This window comes from Nomascus leucogenys, chromosome 19 (assembly GCF_006542625.1).
Source record: "Nomascus leucogenys isolate Asia chromosome 19, Asia_NLE_v1, whole genome shotgun sequence".
Classification (NCBI taxonomy): domain Eukaryota; kingdom Metazoa; phylum Chordata; class Mammalia; order Primates; family Hylobatidae; genus Nomascus; species Nomascus leucogenys.
The window spans coordinates 61,612,223-61,634,429 of NC_044399.1; the positions used below are offsets into that span (position 1 = coordinate 61,612,223).

At 41.8% G+C, this 22,207-nt stretch overlaps 1 protein-coding gene across 5 annotated transcripts in view; it reads left to right on the forward strand.

Moving 5' to 3' along the window:
- Positions 1-51: 51 nt before the first annotated feature.
- Positions 52-22,207, forward strand: part of TTC19 (tetratricopeptide repeat domain 19) — a 46,780-nt gene continuing 24,624 nt past the window's right edge. For 4 of the 5 annotated variants that reach the window (XR_004026970.1, XR_004026971.1, XM_012501456.2 and 1 more), the window contains exons 1-7: positions 52-333; positions 419-546; positions 2,221-2,331; positions 3,095-3,133; positions 4,178-4,234; positions 4,549-4,610; positions 6,813-6,907. Coding sequence is in view for 3 of the 5 variants with exons in the window: in XM_012501456.2 (XP_012356910.1) it covers positions 150-333; positions 419-546; positions 2,221-2,331; positions 3,095-3,133; positions 4,178-4,234; positions 4,549-4,610; positions 6,813-6,907 (676 nt within the window). In the remaining 2 variants the exon portion in view is untranslated. Of the gene's footprint in view, positions 334-418; positions 684-2,220; positions 2,332-3,094; positions 3,134-4,177; positions 4,235-4,548; positions 4,611-6,812; positions 6,908-22,207 lie in introns of all 5 variants that reach the window. The other variant, XM_030799753.1, reaches the window with a different exon arrangement.

Sequence of the window (22,207 nt, forward strand, 5' to 3'; positions counted from 1 at the left end):
CGGGGTGACGTCGGGGAGCGTCATCGCGCGTGCGGACGCAAGGATGTCCTGCTCAGTCGTCAGGGCCCGGCCAATCCGGAGGGCGCTCCGCGCGTGGTGGGGGCCAGGATCGCGTCTGGCCTGCAGTGCGCAGAGGACGCGGCGGGAGCATGTACCGGCTCCTGAGCCGGAGCCTGGGCCAAGGCCTCCTGCGGGCCGCGGGGCGGCAGTGCCGGGGCTGCTCCGCGCGCCTGCTCCCGGGGCTGGCAGGAGGTCCGGGGCCCGAGGTGCAGGTGCCGCCATCCCGAGTCGCGCCGCACGGCCGGGGCCCAGGCCTGCTGCCGCTGCTGGCAGGTGAGGGGCGCGGGCCGGGCGGGGCCGGCCGGGCGGGGACAGGGGCGCGGGCCGGGCCCGATGACCTCAGAGCCCCTTCCCGCAGCGCTCTCCTGGTTCTCGAGGCCCGCTGCGTCAGAGGAGGAGGAGCAGCAGGGAGCCGACGGAGCCGCTGCCGAGGACGGGGCGGACGAGGCCGAGGCAGAGATCATCCAGCTGCTGAAGCGAGCCAAGGTGAGGCGGCTCCGGGCCCTGCGCCTGGCCGAGCGCGGTAGCCTTTGTGAGCGGGGTCTTGGCGTTGCTGCGCATTACTCTCTCCGCCTCGCCGAAGAGTGGATGGAGGCTCCGCGGGTAAAATTGCCTAGAATGAGGTGGGTCATCCGAGAGGGGATTGGAATCCATCCAGGCTTTTCCGACTCTAAGGCCTGCAGTAAAACCTCTGCAGTGTCAAGTGCAAATGGAGATGGCGCCCCAGGCATCACGCCTTTATGCAAACGAAATATCGGGAACGTTTTGTAGTGGTTTCATCAATTAACCAGCCTACCTGAAATGACATAATTTCGCACGTATATAGCGACCTGAAAATGGCAACTTAGTGTTGGTTATGCGGTTCGGTTCTCCTTCTGAATTCTTCCTTTTCTCCACATCCTTTTCTATTTTTTTTTTTCCTCCTCTTCTCCCCAAGTTATCTCATCTCTTCCATTGAGCTAAATACCGACTCGATGCCAACAACGTCCAAATTTGTATTTCCAGCCTGTAGTGTGCTACTGACATGCCATTTGCACTTTAGGACGTTACCTACCTCTCAGATTTAACATGCCCAAAACTAAACTCGATCTTCAATGCCTCCTCAACATACGCTTTCGCCGTCTCTTTATTACCATCAGTTTTTCAGCCTAAAAATCTCATAGTCATTCTTAAAACTTGTGGTACCTTACCATTGCCTTCCAATACACTTACAGTCCAGCAACAAGTCCTGTTGCCAACAAATGGAAAATACGTCTCAAATCTTTCCCCTTTTCTCTATCTCCCTTGCTGTCACCCTAGTGCAAACCATCATTGCCACCAACTATGCTCCAGTTGTCTTTCCTGGCCTCCTGTCCTCTTGCAATCTATTCTCCACGCAGAAACCAAAGCGACCAAAAAAACACAAAAAAGTAAATTGGATCATATCATCTCCTTGTCTGAAAGCTCTGAATGGCTACCCACTGCATTTGTGATAAAATACAAACTCCTTGCCATGGCTTGCAACACCCCACATGATCTAAACCAGCATACCTTGCCCACCCGTTTGGCAGTAATCCTCTGGCTCACCATCCTCCCTTCACATCTGTTTCTTTGCATTTCTTCCTCAAAACCATTCTCTTCAGCTTGTAGGGACTTCACTCATTCTCTACCCTCTGTTTGAGTCATTGTTCTCCCCAGGTCCTTATTTGGTTGACTCATTCTCATCCTTACTACCTCAGTTTAGCTGTCACTTCTTTGGAAGGCTTCCCTAAGTCCTATTTAGAGGAGACCCCTTACCATTCCTTTCTGTCATCTTTATAGCTCTTATCATTAGTTGTAATTAAGCTTACTTGTCCTATATGGTCACCTCCAGCCTGCAAGAAATTAGAAAGAGGATGGAGGACAAGTAGCTTCCTTATAAAATATGTTGTAAGATCACATTCCTTCTGCCTGTGTCTCTTGGCCAAAACTTCATCAGATGGCCACACCTAGCTGCAAGGGAGGCTGACCTCCCTGTCACCTCTGTAGACAATGCTTTGTACATAGTAGGAATTCAGTAAATGTTTGATGAATGAGTTAGCTTCCTTCTATCAGTTGGGATATACTTGCATACACTTCTGTCTGGTAGCATATGCATCTACTATATGTTTCATTTTCTATTATTTTGTCTTCCCTTTTCAGTTGAGCATTATGAAAGATGAGCCAGAAGAGGCTGAGTTAATTTTGCATGACGCTCTTCGTCTCGCCTATCAGACTGATAACAAGAAGGCCATCACTTACACTTATGATTTGGTAACTCTTATAACCAGTCTGAACCACTGATGAGGAAGGTTGGATGGGAGGGAAGGGTAGTTAGTTCTCCTGATTTATATTCCTGACTTTCACGATGTTCTAAAGCTCCTTTTCTTTTTTACTGAGTTTTCTTTTGGCTTCAGTTTTATTTTTTGTTTTGTTTTGTTTTTTTGAGATGGAGCCTCACTCTGTTGCTCAGGCTGCAGTGCAGTGGCACGATCTTGGCTCAATGCAACCTCCGCCTCATGAGTTGAAATGATTCTTTTGCCTCACCCTCCCAAGTAGCTGGATTACAGGCACACATCACAATGCCTGGCTAAATTTTGTATTGTAGTAGAGACAAGGTTTTACCATATTGGCCAGGCTGGTCTCGAACTCCTGACCTCAGGTGATCCACCTGGCTTGGCCTCCCAAAGTGCTGAGATTACAGGCGTGAGCCACCATGCCCGGCCACAGCTTCAGTTTTTTTACCCTTGGGGTGACCATAAGACCTCTCAATTCCAGACCAAAAAAACCAGTATCATTAGCATGTTTTTTTAAGGATGAGTGGACCTAGATTTGGTTTATTAACAACAAAGTATGTGCAAGTATTTACTTCTCACATGATTGCTGTTCTGTGCTTCTAGCAGATTAATTGGTGACATGCTTTTCATTTTAAACTTTTTTAAATTTTGAGGGTGAAAGCAAAAGGGAATTTTAAAGTTTTGAAATAAGTAGGAACACAGTATTCTAAACTGAAAAACAATTTGTAATTTGCTTTCAGATGGCCAACTTAGCATTTATACGGGGTCAGCTTGAAAATGTAAGTAAATTACTTTGTAATATCTTGAATTTGTGAAGGAGTAGCCTCAAGGGAACTGTAATAGTAAGGGTACAGGCTAAGCTGCTATAACAAAGAGACCCCAGAATATAGTGACTCAAACAAGATAAAAGTGTATTTCTCTTTATTGTGTTAGTCCAGAGATAGGCTAAAGACTGAAGGCAGATAGACATAGGCACCTTTGCTCTCTGATCCAGAAGTCCAGGTTTCTTCTAAGATAAGCCCTCATGTGCCTGGGTGAGCTGACTCACCTCCAGCCTGCAGGAAGGGGGAGAAGATGGACTGTGAGCAGCTTCCTTATAAAATATGATTTAGAAGTTCACGTTCTTTCTGCCTGCATCCCTCGGCCTAAATTTTATCATATGACCATATCTAACTTCAGGGTGTCCAATCTGCTAAAATTGACTGAATTTCTTTTTTAAGATAAGGTCTTGCTCTGTTGCCCAGGTTGGAGTGCAGTGGCTTAATCATGGCTGACTGCAACCTCGACCTCCCAGGCTCAGTTGATCCTCCCACCTCAGCCTCCTAAGTAGCTGGGATTCCAGGCATGTGCCACAACACTTGGCTAATTTTCTTATTTATTTATTTATTTATTTATTTATTTATTTATTTATTTATTGTAGAGACGGGATTTCACCATGTTTCCCAGGCTAAATTGAGGGGACTCTGTAATCAAAAACATGGAGAAGAGAATGACTATTAGGAGACAGTTTGTAGTCTCTGCCACAGTGGGTTTGAATAAGAAGTTAATCTCTGAGGTTGTTTTCTACTCATCAGAGAGTAGTTTAAGTTACATAGAGGATGTTGGGGGTCCTGATATTTTTATCTGTTTTCGCTTCAAAAGGGTACTTTTCTGTGTGTGAATGTGCGTGTGTATGGGTATATGGGTTTTACAAGGAATGATGCATCAGACTGGTACTTAGAATCCAGGGTCATTTTTATATATATATATATATATATATATATACACACACACACATATAATGGGGCCCAATTAAAAGAAAAATCTTTTCCTTATGCTTTTAGGCTGAACAACTTTTTAAAGCAACAATGAGTTACCTCCTTGGAGGGGGCATGAAGCAGGTAAGGACATTGCCTAGTATTGGCCCCCCACTGAAGCAGTTTTCAAAACAGTCTTGTCTCCTGAAAACTCCCTCTAGCCCCACCATATGCTTTGGTCAGGAAAGGTGGAGTTTCCCTTCTGAGATCTCTATACAAACTGCCATTCTTTCACTAAATGCAACAGCATGTTTGCCAAGGAATTCACAGTTGGCTAATCACTGTAAAAGAATAAAGACTGTGGCTTTGAGGCCACTGTCAGTCTGGAAGTTGATCTGAAATATTCCATGAGAAAATTTTACTTGTTGTGAGTTCCCGTCATTCTGTTTCTCTCACAGGAGGACAATGCAATAATTGAAATTTCCCTAAAGCTGGCCAGTATCTATGCTGCGCAGAATAGGTAAGTACAGCAGCCAGGGAGTAGGACTGTGGGCAGAAAACTTTGACTCTGGGTCGTTACATAATATTCATTGTCTACTGGTCATCTGGGTCTTCCAGAAATTGGGTGTCACACTCAAAGTGTTCCATCCCTCATCTTTGAAATTGTCAGCCTTTTTCCAGTTTGCCCCTACTGTTTCCATCAGCCTGCCTAGTGGGGCACACAGCATCTCTGGCTGCCCTGTGACAAAGCTAACTAAGTTTTCTGTCGCTGCTTGAAGTGGGAACGAAGTTAGAGTTAGAACTTTAGTTTAACTTTTCCTAGAAGAGGAAAGAGCAGGGTGAAAGCTGCTGGGGATATTAATACTCTGAAGAAGCCATTTTGCTGGTATAAATAGAGTTCAAAGATGAAGTATCTAGGACGTAAGCAGAGAACTCCTCTAGAGAGTTGTATTTGTGATGAATTTAGGGAGAGACCTAAGACTAGCTTCCCTTCGGGTTTTAGTGGTGCAGAAGTTGGTGCGAGAGGTTTGGAGTGACATGGAGCCTGATGCTATAGAAAGGGTGCTCACTGAGGCCAGGCCCTGGCACTGGTCCCTGCTGTCCTACTCACCAGCTCCTTTGTTCTCATCAGGACCTGTGTAGTCTCCTTGCATTTTGATTGGACACTAGATAGGCTAGAGCTTCCTGGAGCCTTTGACTTCAAGTCTTTTGAGGAGCTTTGAGCTTGGCCCATGCCAGGGAACACTGCAGCTTGGTCAGTCTTCCTTGGAGTTGTAACAGACATGCCTAGTTCTTGATTGGGTATGAACTCCTAGGGTAAGAAGAAGCCCAGAGCCTAATAAACATTGTTGAGTAAGACAAATTCATAGTCTTCTAGAGGTGAAAGCTAGTAACAATTAGCCTCTGAGTTACATGGTACTCTGTACTTTTCAGTTTGTTTTATTAAGAGAAGCATGAGACTAGAAAAGACATGGCCAGATCTGAGGCTTCGAAAGGCTGATATAAGTTAGGAGGGGAATTGTTTGTAGACCTCTTGCTCCGACTGGGAGCATCTTGTGGGCAGTGTCCACTTGCCCTGTGTTATGGCTAGAGAGGGCCCTCTTGCCAAGTTTTGAGTCTAGGGAAGGAAGGGGATGCTTCTGTTCTTCTGAGAACAGAGCAGAACAGTAGGGTCATAAGTTCTCCCCTAGCAAAGCACTAGAGAACAGATGAGCTTTTTAGTGCCACTTCTGTAAGAAACTAGAGCCAAAACTGAAGAACAAGAACCAAAGCTGAGCTCCTGAATGGAGAAGGGATTTCTGTCACATTTCCTCTGCATCTCTGTAAAAAGCAGCAGTCAGTCGGCCTACTTGGGTTGACTCAACCCTCTCCAGTTGATTGAGGGTCCAGGGCTACAGAGTTGGGTTAAATGACTTCTGTTGCCATAGCTAGGAGTCCCATTTCTGCAAAAGAAACTTATATCAGAGACTTAGAGCTTGAAAGAAATATAAAATGACTAAAGCTCCTCAGAAGCTGTATGAGGTCAACAGTTGGAATCCTCACTGCAGGGTGGCCTGAACCTCTGTTTAGGGTAGTATTACTTTGAACAGGGGTAAGGCTTTCACACATGGAGAAACTGATTCACTGGAGGCCATCTGTTAGTGGGAAATGATGAAGACTGCTGGCTATGTCAGTTATTAAAATTAGGGCAGCATTCCTAGCTTTTTGTGTCTTAAGTTATATTAAATGGATGACTTAAAAAAACTACTTTGAGAAATGGCAGATTTGACACTACTTAGACTTTAAGCAAAGTTCCCTCTCCCCATTTTGCACTTCCTTTACTGATAATGTTTAAACTGAGCTGGAAAAATGAAGATAAAAAGAATTTTTGAAAAGGTAAATGGGCCGGGTGTGGTGGCTCACGCCTGTAATCCCACTACTTTGGGAGGCCGAGGCGGGTGGATCACTTAAGGTCAGGAGTTCCAGACCAGCCTGGCCAACATGGTGAAACTCTGTCTTTACCAAAAATACAAAAATTAGCTGGGCATAGTGGTGGACACCTGTAATCCCAGCTACTCGAGAGGCTAAGGCAGGAGAATCACTTGAACCCGGGAGGTGGAGGTTGCTCTGAGCCGAGGTCACGCCATTGCACTCCAGCCTGGGCAACAAGAGCGAAACTCCATCTCAACAAAAAAAAAAAAAAAGAAAAGGTAAATGGCTGATTATTGATTTTGCTTTACAGACAGGAATTTGCTGTTGCTGGCTATGAATTCTGCATTTCAACCCTAGAGGAAAAAATTGAAAGAGAAAAGGAATTAGCAGAAGACATTATGTCAGGTAGGAAACCCATTATCTGGGCATTGCCTTTTCTCCACAAAAGGCTTTACTTTACACTTTGAGAAATGGAAAGAGATCTAAATTGGGAAGAGGGAAAGTTACCTATTTTGCAAAATAAGTGGCTGTCTTTAAGGTATCAGCAGAAGTTTTGGAATAAGATGTTTTGTTTAAAATATTTGACTGCTGTTTTGGTGGTTTTTTTTTTAACCCCCTTGGTGACATGTTCATAATTTATTTGTTAACTTTTAGTTACATATAACTATGGAAAATCGGGGAGCAGAAGGAGAAGGTGTTTCTTGTATCCCTTAGTTCAGCTACCAATCAAAATGCTTATTACGTTTTAGCCCTAGATATACAGCAAATTAAGAAAGAAGAGAAGAAAAGCTCATGTTTTTACAATTCATCCTCACTCATTCTGGAGGCTAGGAATAGAACTGGATGAGCAGGAAGCTCTCTAGCTCTCCACCATTTTGGGTTTCTTAATTTGGGTTGAAGTATAGAGAATTTTCAGATTTGACATTTATTCACTACCTATTCTATACCAAGAGCTACCAAGATGGTAGGGATACAGCAGTCAACTCTTCTGTACCTAGTTGTCTTCTAACTCTCTTTAACATACAGTAGTACCCTGTTATCCATGGGGGATATGTTCCAAGACCCTGAGCAGGTGCCTGAAATGAATTCTAATACACTGTTTTTTTTCTTATATATATGTACCTATGATAAAGTTTAATTTATAAGTTAGGCACAGTAAGAGATTAACAACAACTTATAATAGAATAATTATAACTATATACTGTTAACAGTGTCACAGACAGAAGATTCATTCTTATTGTAGATCTTGTCAACCAGCATACAGTTTTTTTTTTTCTTACTAAGTTGAGAACTTTCACCTTTTCATTAAAAGGAAGCACTTTATGACTTCTCTTTGTCATATCCAAATTGCCAGTATCACTACTCTCAGACTTTGGGGCCATTATGTAAAATATGGATTGCTTGAGCACAAGTACTGCAACACTGGGTTGATCTCATAACTGAGACTGCTGCTAAGTGACTGAGGCCAGGTGCCGTATACAGCTTGGATACACTGGACAAAGAGATGATTCATGTCCTGGGCAGGATGGAGTGTGACAGTACAAGATTTCATCATGCCACCCAGAATGGCATGCAGTTTAAAAACTTACAGATTATTTCTGGAATTTTTCATTTAATATTTTCCAGACTGTGGTTGACTGCAAATAACTGAAACCCCAGAAAATGAAACTGTGGAGTAGGAGGGATCACTGTACACCAATTTTTTTGTTTTCATCACTCCACTGAAGCTACCTTTATTAAAGTCACCAAATCCAGTGGTTACTTCTCAATCCTTAATTTAATCATCAGCAGCTTTAACTTAGGGGATCACTGTCTCCTACTGAAAATACTTTCACTTGGCTTCTGGGATGCCTCACTGGTCTCTCTAGTGAGGTGAAGGGACCTCCCTACCTCTTAATGCTGGCACGCCTTAGGGCTGTTTTCAGCCCTATTCTCTTGTCTCTCTGCCCCCACACCTAGGAGATATCTTTTAGTTCCATACTTTTAAATATTAGATTTACACCTTCAGCCCCAACTTGCCCCCAGATGGCAGACTTATAATTATGATTGCCTACCCGACATCTTGACTTGAAGTCTAATGGTCATCTCATACTTAACATGTCCAAAATAGGTCTCAGTTTTGCCGCTCACAACTTGTTTCGTCACCAGTCAGCCCCAGATTTGTAAATGGCACGCTACTCATTTAGTTGCTTTGTCCAAGAACCTAAGAATTGTCCATGATTTCTTCCTCATTCCTCATATCTAATCCATCAGCAAGTTATATTGGATCAGCCATCAAAATGTATCCATACTGACCATGTCTCATCCCGTTACCCTAGTGCTTTGGTCCAGGCCATCACTGTTTCAAGACCTCAGTACCTTTGTATCACCTTTAGAATAAATTTAGAATCCCTGCATGGACCTGTAAGGCGCTTATGACCTGGGCCCACCCACCTCTTCCATGCCATCTGCTGCTCTCCCCTCGCTCGTTCCAGTCTCACCACACTGGTCTTATTCTGGCACATTCCAAGCTTAGTGCCACCTCAAGGCCTCTTTGCTTGATATTCCTCTTACCTAGACTGTTCTCTCTCACCTTTCTCTGGCCAACTCCCATACTTCACTCAGGTCTCTGCTCAAATAGCACTTCCTCAGAGTCCTCCCCTCACTAAAACTATCATCTCTTCCCACCTTACTGTTGCTCTACTCCTCTTTCCTTTACTTTTCTTCATCACACTTGAAAGAAGAGGTGTGTGTGTTGTGTGCTTGTGTTTGTTTCTCCACTAAAAGTATGTTTTTGTTTAAAAATTTTTAGTCTTTGTCTTCCATATCAAAGAAGGATAGAGACTTCATCCATTATGCTCACTGCCAAATCCTCGGTGCCTAGAACAGTGCCTGGCAGATAATAGAGGCTCAATAATTACTGAATGAAAGAACAAAAGACCCAAGAAAGACCAACAAGTAAATCCAGTTTCAGTGCAGTGTGGAAGTTGAGGAAATCCACAAGAGGTGTAAAAACAAGTCTAGCTGTCAAGTAAGTCACTTCTGAACTATTTACACCTTTGCTATCTTTCATTTATAGTGTTGACTATGGTTTCTTAGGAGTGTAAAGCTATATTTTCGGACTCAAAAAGTAATACCAGTAAACACTGAAGAAAGTGTAGAAAAGCACTAAGAAGTAAAGATCATCTATAATCATACTACTAAGAAAGAGCTACTGTTTTATTTATTACTACGGCTTTTCGGGTTACATTTTAAGAAATAAATTTGGGATGATACTGTATATCCTACTTTGTAACCTGAGTTTTAAAAATTTAGTAACATACTATGAAAACACCTGCCGGGCGCGGTGGCTCATGCCTGTAATCCCAGCACTTTGGGAGGCCGAGGTGGGCGGATCACCTGAGATCAGGAGTTCAAGACCAGCCTCAACATGGAGAAACCCTGTCTCTACTAAAAATACAAAACTGGCTGGGTGTGATGTTGCATGCCTGTAATCCCAGTTACTCGGGAGGCTGAGGTAGGAGAATTGCTTGAACCTGGGAGGCAGAGGTTGCGGTGAGCCGAGATCATGCCATTGCACTCCAGCCTGGGCAACAAGAGCGAAATTCCGTCTCAAAAAAAAAAAAAAAACAAAACACTTTTTTTTTCCAGGCAAAGGAATTCTTGTTAGATAGAGCAAGCTAATTTCTATTATAAATATTATTTTTACATTTTACTAGTTGCACAGTATAGAAAATGTGTTACATGATTGTTCGTCGTATTTTTTCTAGAAAAGAAATAAATTCCTACCTATTCAGTTTTGCACAAAGCAAATCCATTATCAAATTTATGTGCTTTTTATTGACACAACTGTCTCTATCCTAGGATAACATTACTTAATTATATAAAATTATATTACTTAATTACATAAAACCTTGCTCTAGGGTAATTATTTTGTTACCTATGTTGTAGACATATGTGTACTTACTGAGGAAATGCCCTTAAAAAATTAAGTGGAAACTTTGGTTGCAAACTAGTATAGTTAGTATGTAGACTAAAGATAGGAATGGAACAAAAGCTGAATGATAGATATCAAAATATAGGCAGTTACTCTCTTTGGTAGGTAGATTTATAGGGAATTTATATTTTATTTGTGTTTCTCTGAGTAATCTATAATTTTGTACAAATTTATATTTTTTAATTTCCAATGTTATCTGTTAGAATAAAAAGTCAAATAATATAATAGTACAAAGCTTAATTTAAGAGAGCATTTTCGGCCGGGCGCGGTGGCTCACGCCTGTAATCCCAGCACTTTGGGAGGCCGAGGTGGGCAGATCACGAGGTCAGGAGATCGAGACCACGGTGAAACCCTGTCTCTACTAAAAAAAATACAAAAAATAAGCCGGGCATAGTGGCGGGCGCCTGTAGTCCCAGCTACTTGGGAGGCTGAGGCAGGAGAATGGCGTGAACCCGGGAGGTGGAGCTTGCAGTGAGCCGAGATTGCGCCACGACAGAGCGAGACTCCGTCTCAAAAAAAAAAAAAAGAGCATTTTCTTGCTACCTCACCCCACCCATCTGTTTATTTTATTTAATTTATTTATTTATTTATTTATTTATTTATTTATTTATTTATTTTGAGACAGAATCTTGCTCTTGTCACCAGGCTGGAGTGCAGTGGTGCGATCTCGGCTCACTGCAACCTCTGCCTCCCGGGTTCAAGCGGTTCTCCTGCCTCAGCCTCCCGAGTAGCCAGGACTACAGGCACGTGCCACCATGCCCAGCTAATTTTTGTATTTTTAGTAGAAACAGGGTTTCACCATGTTAGCCAGGATGGTCTCAATCTCTTGACCTCATGATCCGCCTGCCTCGGCCTCCCAAAGTGCTGGGATTACAGGTGTGAGCCACCGTGCTTGGCCCTGTTTTCAACTTTTTTTTTTTGAGACAGAGTCCTGCTCTGTCGCCCAGGCTGGAGTGCAGTGGCGCGGTCTCGGCTCACTGCAAGCTCCGCCTCCCGGGTTCACGCCATTCTCCTGCCTCAGCCTCCCGAGTAGCTAGGACTACAGGCGCCCGCCACCACACCCGGCTATTTTTGTATTTTTAGTAGAGACTGGGTTTTACCATGTTAGCCAGGATGGTCTCGATCTCCTGACCTTGTGATCTGCCCGCCTTGGCCTCCCCAAGTGCTGGGATTACAGGCATGAGCCACCGTGCCCGACCCTTATTTTCAACTCTTAACCAATTTCCTCTGGTATTTACCTTCACATTTTTCAATAATATAAACTTGCTATTTCCTAGTTCATTATTTTCAGAATATGTTGGTTTATGGAAAAGTGAAGATTTAGTGCAGTTTCTGGTTGTGTCTACATCATGAGTGTATGAATAGTGTTAGCTGCTGAGCCAAGTAACACGATTACACAATTACATTTCCTTTTGTGTACGTTTTGCTTCCTCTGAAGTTAACTAGGTTTTTTTGTGGCTCCGTTTGTTATGTATATGCCAAATTCCTCACTTTTACATATTACTTGCTTTCTTCAATTCATAAGCTTTCCCAGTATTCTAGAGTTCATGTTGGCTCACTTTTATTGGCATGGCTGGCCACAGGCATTCAGTCTTCATCTTCCTTTTTTTGTTTTTGTTTTTGTTGAGACGGAGTCTCACTCTGTTGCCCAGGCTGGAGTGCAGTGGCTCACTTTCGGCTCACAGCAAGCTCCACCTCCTGGGTTCAAGCAATTCTCATGCCTCTGCCTCCTGGGTAGCTGGGATTATAGGCGTGAGCTACTATGCCTGGCTAATTTTGTATTTTTAGTAGAGACGGGGTTTCACCATGTTGGCCTGCCTGGTCTCCTGACTTAGGTGATCCGCCCACCCCAGCCTCCCAAAGTGTTGGGATTACAGGCGTGAGCCACCGTGCCCCGCCGCGTTATATCTTTTTCATCCTGTAACTTTCATTTTAGTGGTATTTGGGGAAGGAGTGGAGAGGAATGCGTGTGTTCAGTTCAGAATAGTAAAGCTGTTATTGGGCATCAAGATAGTGTCCAAACCTGTTTTTTTAAAGTGGATTCTTAGCACTGAGATTTCCAAGTCAAGAGTAGCACATTTTAAGGTTGTTGATGACTATTGCCAAATTGCCATTGAAAGGACTGTGTTAATTTACATTTCCTGGTTTGGCTATTTATGTACTTTGTGACTTTGGTCAAATTACTTAATCCCTGTGTGCTTTTTCTTCAGTGTGGGATTAAGAGTATTACTCATAGGACCTTTAGGAAGGTGGAATGAGTTAATACATAAAACGTACTTAGAATAATACATTGTAGCTGCTCAAAAAGAGTTTGTTAGTGGTTTTTATTATTGTGATAAGGCTATGTCCTCCTCCCCAAAACTCATTAACTTTTATAATCTTTGTTAGCTTGATGATATGGCCTTGATGCATTATCTAGCATTTCTTTGATAAACAGTGAGGTTTATCTTTTTTTTTCTCACCATGTCTTAGGGTGCTGATTTATTTTTTATTGGAGCTTTATTGTAAAAATATTAATCCTTTGTCTCTTGGGTTTTCCTCCTGATTTGTGTTTATAGAGTGCGTTTTTTTTTTTTTTCTAATAAAAAGGGAATGTGAAATTAACATTTGTATAAAGAATTATGAGAATTGGTGAGGGACAGTGGCTCACACCTGTAATCCCAGCACTTTGGGAGGCCAAGGCGGGTGGGTCACTTGAGGTCAGGTGTTAAAGACCAGCCCTGGCAATGTGGCAAAACCCCATGTTTACAAAAATTATCTGGGTGTGGTGTTGCGCACTTGTAGTCCCAGCTACTCAGGAGGCTGAGGTGAGGATCTCTTGAGCCTGGGAGGTGGAGGTTGCAGTGAGCTGAGATTGCACCACTGTGCTCCAGCCTGGGTGACAGAGCAAGACCCTGTCTTGGGGCCGGGGGGCGCAAGCGGATTGTGAGAATAGACAAGTGATCCAGCATTACCAGTACCTTTGGAGCTCTTCCTACCTGAGGTACTACTCTCCTTAATCTTGTCACTATCATTCCATGGCGTGATCTCGGCTCACCACAACCTCCGCCTCCTGGGTTCAAGTGATTCTCCTGCCTCAGCCTCCCGAGTAGCTGGAATTACAGGCATATGCCACCACGCCCAGCTAATTTTGTATTTTTAGTAGAGACGGGGTTTCTCCATGTTGGTCAGGCTGGTCTCGAACTGCTGACCTCAGGTGATCTGCCCGCCTCAACCTCCCAAAGTGCTGGGATTACAGGCTTGAGCCACCACGCCAGGCCTATTTGCTTTTCTTTCGTTTTACTGTGTCCCTTAAGAAGATGTCATTTAGTTTTTGCATATTGCTTTTAAAAATTTAAATAGGCTGGGTGGAGTGACTCATGCCTGTAATCCCAATACTTTGGGAGACCAAGGTGGGAGGATCGCTTGAGCTCAGGAGTTTGAGACCAGACTGGGCAACATGGCGAGATCCTGTATCTTCAAAAAATAAAAAAATTACCTGGGCACGGTGGCATATGCCTGTGGTCCCAGCTACTTAGGAGACTGAGGCAGGAGGATAACTTGAGCCCAAGAGGTTGAGGCTGCCGTCAGCTATCATACTGCCACTGTCCTTCAGCACAGGCAATAGAGAGAGACCCTGTCTCAAAAAAAGTTAAAATTATACAAATGAATCATAATATGTATTCATTTTAGGGCATTTTTATGACTTGCATGAGTAATCTTTTCAGAATTAGATCAGAATTAATTTCTAATTTCCTTTGCTTTTATTCATCTTTAATAAATACTGAGTAGCTGTTCTGTGCCAGGTATTCTAGGATTTGAATAGCAGCAAGTAAGGCAAAAGTCCTTGCTCTTCTGGAGCTTAATGCTTAAAGAGGTATTTTTCAAGCTTTGAAATTGTATGCATTCTCGCTCATCTTTCCTGATAATTTTCTATTTTTTTTCCTTTTATTTCTAAACAGTTTTAACTTTTTAGTATACCTGGTATTTTGGTGTGAAGCTGGTGACTGTTTTCTTGCAGATAGTAATCAATCTATATGTACTAATTAGTACATACTTGGGTTTCTTTTGGAGTTTTCCATTCTGATGTATTTATCTGATGAGTTTTATAACAGTATACATTGTTTGAATTATATATTTGAGTTATATGGTAGGACAGTTGACACATGCTTCGTTTGCAAAATACCTTCCCACATTTCACTGTTTTCACATGAATTTTAGAATTATTTTGTCAAGTTCCTAAAGTGCTTTCAGACTGAATTATGAGATATGCATTATATTTATAAATTAGTTTGGGGAGATTGCCATCTGAATAAGTTAGCATATCTTTGACTGCAAAGAGCAGAAATTTCAGCTAAATTAGGTTTAACAGTAAGGACATTTATGTCAAGTAACTGGCAGTTCAGCAATAGGGAGCAGGCTGTTGAGTTAGCTGACAACGTGATTCACTGAAATCATAAAGGAACAGGCTCTTTCCATCTTTCCTCACTCATGTATTGGCTTTTTTCTCATGCTCCCCTGGTGGTTGAAACGTGAAACTATAACAATTCCCAGGAATCTCATCCAGAAATGACAGTGTCCAGAGGAAAAGGAGACATCTTTGATGTTTCTCATAGGATCAAGGTAATCTTTCCTAGAGGTCTCCAAGTAGATTTATCCTTACTTCTCATTGGTTAGAATTGGGTTACATGCCATTTCTAACCCAGTCCTTGGCAAGAAAAATGGATTATCATGATTGGCTAAAATTCATCAGTCTCGTTTCCTGAGGATGTGAGTCATGTGAGAAAAGAATGGATACTGGGACAAACCAGCTGCTCTGCTAGCAAAGGAAGATCTTTGTAATAGTAAGCTGTCTCACTGAGGAACATTCTATAGCTCCTGCTTATATTATAGTTTTCTTCATATAGATGACAGCTATTTATTAAATTTGATTCTGACTGATTACTTGACTGAACTCTTTGCTTTTCAGTTGATACTCACACTAATTCCAGATTTATAATCATACATTCCAGAAATCATGATACAGGTTGAGCATCCCCCAAAACTGAAGCTTTCTGAGTGCCAACATGATGCACAAAGAAAGTACTCATTGGAGCATTTGGATTTGGGTTTTTGGTTTTGGGATGCTGGCAGTATCCAAAGGAAATATTCCAAACTGAAAAAATCTGAAATCTGAAACACTTTTGGTCCTAAACATTTCAGATAAGGAATACTCAACCTGTAATTGTTCCCTTCCACAGAGTTATACTACTGTCTCCCTTCCCCACCCTTTATAAAATTAGTTCATTGGCTGTACCTTCAGACCATCAAGCAATAGTAGTAATAGGCAACTTAGTCTTATATCCAATTTGGTACCAAAATATATGAATAGATTTATTACTATTATATATCTAGAGCAGACCAGGCTTGCTTGTAGGTTAATTGCTTAGTACCTGTGTAGTGCTGGATAATATTTAATGCTGATATGTAACTTTTGTGTTTCTTATGAGATCCACAGTAAATTTCTTATTGTATTGTTTGTATTATTATGTATTATTTGTTATCACAGGATTGTATTAATGTGATAAAATGAATTGGGATGCTTTCTCTATTTTCTATTCTGAAATAAGTGTGGGATATTGCATTGGAATGGTCTGTTCCTTGAAAGTTGTAGAGTCTATGATGCCAGATGGACCAGAACTCCTGAGTTAATTCTCCGGCAGCTTTTTTCTTCCTTCTTCATTACTCATGTATTTCTTCTATTTTCTTATAGGACAGTGCTAAATACATGATAAGCATTCATAAATATCTATTGAATAAATGAACATATGGGTGAACAAATTTTATAACTTATTAATTTCCTAGAAGAAACTTTAAGGAATTATATTTTTAAAGCATATTTTACACTACTCTTACGTATCTGAGATCATCTTCCTTTTCTAGATCCTAATTTTATGGATTTCTTTTTAAATTAGTAAAAAGATGTTTCCCATTGATTCCTTCCTCCTCCTTTCCTGGAAAGTTTTTATTTTCATATATTAAATAAAACATTTCTAGAAAGTTATTTTTGATGACATAATATTTGGTTCCATGAGTGCTTAAAGTCTGGAGCCTAAGTTCAGATTCTGGTTCTGCCACTTACTAGCAGTGGACAAGTTATTTAACTTCTCTGTTCTCAGCTTCCTTATCAATAAAATGAAAATAATAATAGAACTTACCTCATAGAGTTACGAGAATTAAATGCTCCAGGACTATGACCAGTACTCATTAGGCACTATTATATAAAAGTTTGTGGAATGTGATATATTTACTAGTCTTATTTATTATATGATTTGGCACCTATATTTTACTACTATCAATTTATGAAGGACCTTCCCGGCTATTGTATGTATAGTTTTTCCTTGGTTTTTGTTAATTTTGTTTATTCATTCAAAGAGCCAACTTCTGGTTTCATTAATTTTCTTTATTGTTTTTCTATTTTCCATTTCACTTATTTCTACTCTGTCTTTATTACATCTCTCCTGTTTGCTTTGGGTTTATTTTGTTCCCTTTCTGGTCTCTTAGTTGGGAGATGAGGTTATTGATTTAAGGTTTTTCTTCTAACATAATTGCCATTTATAACTATAAGCTTTAGCTGCATCTCATTAATTTTGGTAAGTTATATTTTCATGTGTCTCAAGTATTTTCCAATTTTTGGGGGGATTTCTTCTTTGACTCTGGATATTTAGGAGTATATTGATTAATTTCCACATACAGTGAATTTCTCAAATTTTCTTCTGTTGAATCCAGTTTCATTCCATTGTGTTCAGAGAACAACTGTGCATGATTTTATTTATTGAGACTTGTTGTATGGCCTCACATATGGCTTATCCTGGAGAAGGTTGCATGTGCATTTGAAAAGTATGTGTATTCTGTTGAATGGAGTTTTCTGTGAATGTCTGTTAGATCTAGTTGGTTTATAGTGTTATTCAAGTCTTTTGTGTCCTTACTGATTTTGTCTAGTTGTTCTATTTTTTTTTGGGGGGGGGGCGGGGCGGGGACGGAGTCTTGCTCTGTTGCCCAGGCTGGAGTGCAGTGGCGCGATCTCGGCTTACTGCAATCTCCACCTCCTGGGTTCAAGTGATTCTCGTGCCTCAGCCTCCCGAGTAGCTGGGAGTACAGGTGTGCGCCACTGCATCTGGCTAATTTTTCTATTTTTAGTTGAGATCGGGTTTCACCATGTTGTCCAGGCTGGTCTCGAACTCCTGACCTCAGGTGATCCGCCTGCCTCAGCCTCCCAGAGTGCTGGGATTACAGGCATGAGCTACTGAGCCTGGCCAGTTTTTTGTATTTTTAGTAGAGACGAGGTTTCATCATGTTGGCCAGGCTGTTCTTGAACTCCTGACCTCAGGTGATCCGCCTGCCTGAGCCTCCCAAAGTGCAGGGATTACAGGCATGAGCCACCATGCCTGGCCGATAAATTTTTTAAAATCTTTTTTCTTTATACATGTTTCTGTGCTCTGTTTAGACAGTCTCAGATACATATACATTTATTTGTTATGAATTGTCCCTTCATCAGGAAAATGATTCCTTTTTCCCTATTCAAGGTATTTGTTACAAATTCTAGTTTTATATTATCTACTATATCTTACCCTTAAACTTTTCTGAGTCATTTTTCAGTATATCTTTTATAGAAGGCTATGGTTGGATTTTTTTTTAAACCTGAGTATCATTGTCTTCTGACATAGAATCTGAAAACCTTTTAAAAATTAGGCAAAAAAATTAGCCGGGTGTGGTGGCGGGTGCCTGTAGTCCCAGCTACTTGGGAGGCTGAGGCAGGAGAATGGCATGAACCCAGGAGGCGGAGCTTGCGGTGAGCCGAGATCACGCCATTGCACTCCAGGCTGGGTGAGAGTGAGACTCCGGCTCAAAAAAAAAAAAAAAAAAAAAAAAATTAGTATCGAGGCTGGGTGCAGTGGCTCACGCCTATAATCCCAGCACTTTGGGAGGCTGAGGCAGATGGATTCGCCTGAGGTCAGGAGGTCAAGACCAGCCTGGCCAACATAGTGAAACCCCGTCTCTACTGAAAATACAAAAAATGAGCTGGGTGTGGTGGCGGGTGCCTCTAATCTCAGCTACTCAGGAGGCTGAGGCAGGAGAATCGCATGAACCTGGGAGGTGGAGGTTGCAGTGAGCCGAGATCTCGCCATTGCACTCCAGCCTGGTTAAGAAGAGCGAAACTCCGTCTCAAACAAACAACAAAACAAAACAAATTAGTACTGAAAGGGATAATTGGTCTAATTATTGCATTTTAAAAAGTGCTTTCCATTTTTGTTAATTCGATTGTTTTCAGTTCCTCTTATAGGAACTTTTCCCTCACTGATCTGTATTTGTATTTTGTAGGGAAGGTATACATATATGTGATTTTCAGTTGTATAAGGAGTAACTTAAACATTTCTTAAAGACATAATTGACTCAGAGGGAAAAAAATTGTTTTCAGTTTCTTCTCTAAAATGAGATGAGTACATTTTAACATTATCCTTCCTTTCCCTTTTCCTCACTTGTTTTTTCTCTGTGATCTGGAATTTTAGACTTAGTGGAATTTATTGCAGAGGAGAATTCTAAAGCCTGCATATTGGCCTTGTTTTTTAAGCAGTCTATTTTCTCCTGCTCAGATGCTTTGCTGGACTCAGAAGTTACATGAGCATAAGGTTAGGGAGTTATCTGTTTATAAAGCTTGCTTAGTCCCTGGTGAACCTTCATTTTTAGCGTCCAGTTCTCTGGAGCTTCTGGCTCAATGCTTCTGTCCCACATGATCTGGTCTCTTACTCTGGAATGTCATTTACCTGTATGTTGACCTCTCTCTTCTCTATCCTGCACATTATCCCCTCTTCCATCAGTTTTCTCATCTATATTTTGGGAGTTTCTTCAGTTGATATTCCACATTACCGATTTATTATTAAGAAAAGTCAGTTCTGTGCTTTTCTTTTGATTTGTTTTTTGTTTTTTGAGATAGGGTCTCACTGTGTCGCCCAGGCTGGAGTGCAGTGGTGGTCATGGCTCACTGCAGCCTCAACCTCCCAGGCTCAACTGATCCTCCTACCTCAGCCTCCCAAGTAGCTGAGACTGCATGCGCATGCCACCATGGCTGGCTAATTTCTGGATTTTTCCTAGAGGCGGAGTTTCACCATCTTGCCCAGGCTGGTCTTGAACTTCTGAGCTAAAGTATTCTACCTGCCTTGACCTCCCAAAATGCTGGCATTACGGGCATGAGGCATCGTGCCTGGCTGCCCTGTGATGTAATTTTTTAAAAAATAGATTTCAAACAAAAGTAAAGTTTTGACGACTTACCAAATATCTGTGTACTTTCAGCCTTGGCCAGATTTCAATATTCTACCATATTTGCTTTAGAATTTTTTTTTTTTTTTTGGATATTTAAACCCCTGTATACCCCTCCCTGCCTAGGGGTAGCTACTATCCTGAATTTGGTTTTGTTTGCCTACTTATTGCACTTGTATATATCAATAAACAATATATTGCTCGGTACAGTGGCTCACACCTGTAATCCCAGCACTTTGAGAAGTCGAGACAGTTGGATCACCTGAGGTTAGGAGTTCAAGACCAGCCTGGTCAACGTGGCGAAACCTTGTCTCTACTAAAAATACAAAAATTAGCCCAACATGGTGGCGGGCGCCTGTAATCCCCACTACTCGGGAGGCTGAGGCAGGAGAATCGCTTGAACCTGAGAGGCAGAGGTTGCAGTGAGCCGAGATTGTGCCACTGCACTCCAGCCTAGGTGTGACAGAGCGAAGACTCTCTCTCCAAAACAAAAAAATACACAATAGGGCTAATATGTTTTTAAACTTAATATGAATGGTATCATACTGTACAACTGGTTTTGTAGTTTGCTTTTGTCACTCAATATTATGTTGATGAGATTTATCGGGCTGCTATTTAAAGCAGTTTTCTTAGCACAAGAAGCCCTGTTTGCTTGCCAAACTGCATGTCTGCTGGGTTGCATCTGTCTTTAAAGGGTGACTTCCTCTAATTAATCCACTGGGGTGAGAGGTAAGTTGAACCTTTTTTCTGTTCTCATAAGTGTGGATACAAGCTAAAGGTGGCCCTGTGTGGTTCCCTCACTACAACTATGGTGTAGTAGTCCATTGTAGAAATATACCACAGTTCTATTGATGGACCTGTTGGGTTATTCTATATGTTTTGCTATTAAAAGTCATACTTCACTGAACATTCTTAGACTTGTGTCTTTGTGCACACCTGGAATATTACATAAAAGTGGAGTTGCCGGGGTGCATATACCAAATTGCTTATCAGGCAGGGTGTAGTGGCTCACACCTGTAATCCCAGCATTTCGGGAGGCTGAGGCAGGCAGATCACTTGAGGTCAGGAGTTGGAGACCAGCCTGGCCAATATGGTGAAACCCCATCTCTACTTAAAAAAAAAAAAAAAGCCAGGCATGGTGGTGGGCACCTGTAATCGCAACTACTTAGCAGGCTGAGGGATGAGAATCGCTTAAACCCAGGAAGGCAGAGGTTGTAATGAGCTGAGATCACGCCACTGCAAGACTATGTTTCGGAAACAACAACAAAAACCAAATTGCCGATCAAAGTGGTTTTACCAGTTTACATTTTGACTAGCAGTATATTAGTGTTCGTGATGTTCTCTGTATATCTTTGTTATCATCAGATGTTTTTGATAATCTGCTGGGTTTGAAAAGGAAATCACTGTGGCTTCACTATGTGTTTCTGATTACTGTATTTATTAGTTATTCAGATTACCTGCTCTGAAAATTATTTCTTCATATCTTTTGCTTAGATTTTTGAGGGGTTGTCTTTTTCTTAACAATTTGTAAGAGTTCCTTATGTATTCGATCATTTTATATTTTTGTGGGTTACATATCTCTTGTAGCTTGTCTTTTCACATTAGGGCATTTGACGTAGATTAAAAATTTGTATACTAACAGAATCTTGATATTTATCTTCATAGTTTGTGCTTATGTCTTGATTTGTAATGACATCTCTATATTGGGTTTTCATAGATTGATGGGGTGCTAATGTTTAAATTTGTAATTATAACTATTTTTAGTTTCATTATAATTTTTCGCTATTTAATTCAGTACCTTATTTCCCTCACTCCCCCCCTCCGCCGAGACAAGGTCTTCCTTTGTTGGCCAGGCTGGAGTGAGTGCGGTGACACGATCACAGCTTACTGCAACCTTAAACTCCTGATACCAAGTGATCCTCCCACCTCAGCCTCCCGAAGAATTAGGACTACAGGCACATGCCACCATGTCTGGCTTATATATATTTTTGGGGGGTGGTGAGGGACAGTAGAGATGAGGTTTTGCTATGTTGCCCAGGCTGGTCTCGACCTCTTGGGCTGAAATGGTCCTCCTGCCTCAGCCTCCCAAAGTACAGGATTGCAAGTGTGAGCCACCACGCCCAGCCCTTTTATAATTCCTTCTATTTGTTCATTCATTCAATAATTCAGTCAGAAATACTGAGTGCCCATTACACGCTAGATATGCTGCTAGGTGCTGAGATACAGATACAAATAAAACAAAGTTGGCCGGGTGTGGTGGTTCACGCCTGTAATCCCAGCACTTTGGGAGGCCGAGGCGGGTGGATCATGAGGTCAGGAGTTCAAGACCAGCCTGGCCAATATTGTGAAACCCTGTCTCTTTAAAATTAGCTGGGCATGGTGGCGCACCTGTAATCCCAGCTACTCGGGAGGCTGAGGCAGAAGAATCACTTGAACCCAGGAGGCGGAGGTTG